Source organism: Sebastes umbrosus, chromosome 9, assembly GCF_015220745.1.
Source record: "Sebastes umbrosus isolate fSebUmb1 chromosome 9, fSebUmb1.pri, whole genome shotgun sequence".
NCBI classification, from domain to species: Eukaryota; Metazoa; Chordata; class Actinopteri; order Perciformes; family Sebastidae; genus Sebastes; species Sebastes umbrosus.
The window spans coordinates 20,600,326-20,604,569 of record NC_051277.1 but is presented as its reverse complement, the minus strand read 5'-3'; the positions used below and the strand labels follow the sequence as shown (position 1 = coordinate 20,604,569).

The 4,244-nt window shown below is 40.3% G+C and overlaps 1 protein-coding gene across 1 annotated transcript; it reads right to left on the bottom strand.

Annotated features, from left to right (window-relative positions):
• Positions 1 to 593: 593 nt before the first annotated feature.
• Positions 594 to 3,628, bottom strand: sowahab (sosondowah ankyrin repeat domain family member Ab). Its single transcript, XM_037779355.1, has one exon. The coding sequence runs from the start codon at positions 3,322 to 3,324 to the stop codon at positions 1,789 to 1,791; it is 1,536 nt and encodes a 511-aa protein (XP_037635283.1). The 5' UTR covers positions 3,325 to 3,628; the 3' UTR covers positions 594 to 1,788.
• Between the last annotated feature and the right edge of the window lie 616 nt (positions 3,629 to 4,244).

The following is a 4,244-nucleotide window of genomic DNA, read 5'->3' as shown; positions in this document are numbered from 1 at the left end:
AAAACAGGTCAACCAAGATGGTACAATTAAATCAGTGCTCATGTTGTGTGGTGGAAATAGCTGTAATTGGCCCTCATGTTGTGGCCACTGATTAGACACAGATATAGTTTTTGTGTTTACTATAATGACTTAGCTGCCTTACTTTGTTTTAAAACACAGCACCAGTGTAGCTCCATTATCATGCTATCAGCATAAAGCTTTTAGTACAGTAGGATAGCGTTGGATGGCATTACCATTGATTTAATGTTGATTGATTTGGACAAGTTTAAAAAAAGGTTTAGCCTCACTGTCTGCAAGGGTATAAAAATAGAAAAATGATGTTGTTTGTGCCATCCGACACTTTTATATTATGAAGGGTAATTGTAGCCTCTAAGGACTAGCTTGTCTTTAAACTTAGGTTGTAGCTGTGTCTCAGTTCAACGCCATATACTAATACTAAAAGGTATACTAATGTGCATATTATACTGTTTTGAAGTAGCTATAAGTATTCATTTTGTACTGACAGGAAATGATACAAGACCTGCGCCACTCCACAGTATTGTTGGACAGTCTTTGATGCTTGTCTGGACCATCAAAGAAGCGACATAGGAAGCTTTTCTGTGGTAGATTTCCTTTTATTGTATTTCAGTTGCCTAGCAAAGAAAAGTTTTTGTAGGTGGATTGAACACAATGCAGTCTGCTATGTTGGATAGTTGGTGTGAGTGCAGCTGTCCTTTGTCGGGATCATTAGGCAAGCAGCTTCTTTTTCCAGATAACAAGACAAAGGACATTGTTCTGGCACAGTTTTTCTTATGGCTTCATTGTCTTTTCATATCATCAGGGATTGTTTTTCTCCGAGTCAGTTAAGGACACACTGTACAAGAAAAAAGGCAGATTACTGTTTTCCAGCATGCCGGATTTGTGAAAAGGCCATTCATTCATTAATGACAACATGAATGTTTTTGAAGATGTTATGTCTTTCCTGTTTAAATTAGACCCCACCCTACAATTTAATCTTTGGCTTCTTCTTCTTACGGTTCTGAGAAATCATGTGTTTTGTTTTATTACCTCATCAGTCCACAGAATGAAGCCATGGTGTCCCACAAAGGGAGGCCTTTCTCATCCATTACAGCTCAAGTTCACAAAGAGATTATAAAGGAGACATTCCAGCACCCAGTCTGCTCGCCTGCTTTGCATATCTGGCCCCCACAAAGGTCCACTTTACTTTTACTGAAGCTCTTTCAAAATGTAAAAAAAACAACTTCTATGTTTTCTCTGCTTTAGAAAACTTTAATTTTGATGATCAGAATATCATAAAAACATGATCTGCTGTGCACAAAAGCAATAAGTCCTACATCCTACATCAACAACACAATGTGTTGCTAGCAACCGTTTCCCAGGTGTGGTCTGTTTTCATATTTCCTCATACTATTAAGTCACAAATCAAGACGTAACTTCTACAGATTTATTACACATTAGGTAATGAAAATATGTGTGAATATCACTTTGTGATTGTGTGTGTTGTTAGTAAGAAAAAATAAATACAAATGGGTTCAAAATAACATTGTTAATATGTGGAATTCAGCTAAAGAAAAAAAGGTGATTAAATTATAAATACCATTCATAAGTAGTACATCCAGCAGTAATACACTGTATAAGAGAGCAGCAATAAGTACTGAGAGACTATAATTCAGTTATAGACCTTTAAGTTATCTAAATGATAAATGTTGGTTTACTTTGTTTTATATTAACATAATATACAAACTAAGACAGTCTTATCTATCACACTTTTAATAATGTGATCCATTCTCACCAGTCATGAGCAAACTTAGTCTTTTGTTTCTTCCCTATGTGAGGCTGGAACAGTTTACTAATAGTGTTGAAGCCTTTCGGGTGCTCTCTGTACTCTCCATCTTCTGTCTTCTCCCTGCTCTGCTGTAGTCCTCCCACAAGTGCTCTGACCTCCTCTGACACACCTGTGCCCAGGTAGTGGAAGGCCTTCTTGCCATCATTATCCCTCTCATTCACACTGGCTCCGTAGCTTTGCACAAGCAACACCATCACTTCAGTGTGGCCGTGCATGGCTGCGATGTGTAAAGGCGTGTATCCTCCGTGTGCTTTGCAGTTGACGTTAACACAAGTGCCTCTTTTCCTGGAGACGTCCACGAGCTTGTGTACCATCTCGCTGTTGCCGACCTTGGCGGCCCAGTGCAGCGCTGTGAAGCCTGACATGAAGTCTTTCTTCTGTGCCAGCCGTGTGTCCTGCAACAGCAAAGCGTGGATCTGTCCCCACAGTCCAGCAGCACACTTTACCAACCACTCATGAGCTAATGGCTCCAAAGGCACAGAATCGGAGTACTTTGCATCATCTCTCTTGTTTTGGGGCCTCCCCAGGGGAAAGCCTGGGGGTTGCATGTCCTCTGGCTGTCTGTTTTGGGCCCAACACTGGGAGTCACTTAGTGCACCCTTCTTACAAGCTGGAAAGTTAGGAGGCAGAGCTGGCACTAGTGGTGCAGAAACTTTGGTGACTGGTTTGTCTGAGGTTTTACGCACCTTGGAGTGTAATCCATCCTGTGCACCCTTCTTACAAGCTGGAAAGTTAGTAGTCAGAGTTGGCACTGATGATGATGTAGAAACTTTGTTGACTGGTTTGTCTGAGGTTTTACGCACCTGGGAGTGCAATCCATCCTGTGCACCCTTCTTACAAGCTGGAAAGTTAGGACTCAGAGCAGGTGTTGAAACTTTGGTGACTGGTTTGTCTGAGGTTTTTTGCACCTGGGAGTGTGATCCATCCTGTGCTGCTGCTGCTGCTGCAGAGTCTCTCTGAGGGGATTTCACTGCTATGACAGCAAACACAGCTCCAGATTTGCAGGCTCTGCTCGCCTGATCTCCACAGATATTCAGGACTTTAACAGTAGTTTCATCCGCACTACTAATGCTTCTGGATACCTGCCTCCTTTCCTGGCCTGCAGACGCATGTTTTGCATCACCATAATAGTTTGTGCACATGTTATTGTTCTCAATGTCAGAATAAATGGACTCGACTCGAGGAGGAGATGTGCAGGAAAAGCTGGCGTTTTGGCTGGAGAAACTGTCATCATGCCCAGCCTCTTTAACAACAAAGTCCTGGTACCTTTTCTTCACCACCACAAACTTTACCCCGTCGATGTGTTTGACCACTGCGACGCTGTTCACCAGCTTCTTGAAGAGGTCTCTGTTGTGCTGCTTCTCCTGCGGATCGCTGCTGTTGATCTGAGTCCTGAAGCTGTTCAGCAGCTCCGAGTTCTTCACTTTGCCTCCGTGCTCCAGCAGGAAAGACAGCAGGGATTCCTGGGTTAGAGACATTTTTTGTCCAAATGTGTAAAAACAGATAGTTTTAGATGAAGCCAGAGGGATAATCTGTCCGCTGTCCGGTCTCCCCTCCTCTGTTGTCCTCCACCAACCTGCAGCTTCCGGCGACTCCACAAAGAAACTCACCCCTTTTCTTTTGTTATGGCTCTCCCAGTTAAAGGCTGCTGGTGGAGCAAAACCACAGCTGATCAAAAATACTATAGAAATACTAGGATTTTTTGGGGGAAATTCTTTTTATTCCTTTTTTTCCCAAACATAGAATAACAAACATAAAAGACAAATGGTATCTTACATTTAATATGTAGGCTACATACATAAATACACATCCCACACAGAGACAGGTCCAGCCTTCTTCCCACCCCTAGAGGTAAAGTTACAGAAAAAATAACAAAGAAATATGTTTTTAAATAATTTAATTAGTTAGTTAGAATTAAATGTAATAAGTACTACAGTAGTATAGTTCATGGTGGTAAGATAGAAACCTTAAATAAATAAATAAATTAATGAATTAATGAATTAATGAATTAATGAATTAATGAAATAAATAAATGTAGAGAGAAAAAAAAGAAAACAGCACGTATAAAATATTAATGAATAATTAAGTAAATAACCTAGAAAGGTTAAGAATATTCTATATAAGTGATCCATGGATCCCATATCCTATAGAAAAGCTGTGGGCTACCTCTTATAGCATAGGTTATTTTTTCCAAGGGAGCACAATTTTTTTTGTTGTATATTTACATGTAGAGATTATAAAATGACCATATAAAAATCAGAGTCAAATGTTAAAGAATTATACTAGAGTAGAACTATGTGTATGTGTTTTGCGTTGCTATAGGAGACAGCTGGTGTCCCAGCATGTAACTGTTGAATGAACTTGGACCCTTTTGAAATGGGAAATTGTGAAAAAAAAG

Bases quoted from the DNA above. Each gene is read 5' to 3' on its own strand.
- sowahab (XM_037779355.1), bottom strand. From the start codon at position 3,324: ATGTCTCTAACCCAGGAATCCCTGCTGTCTTTCCTGCTGGAGCACGGA.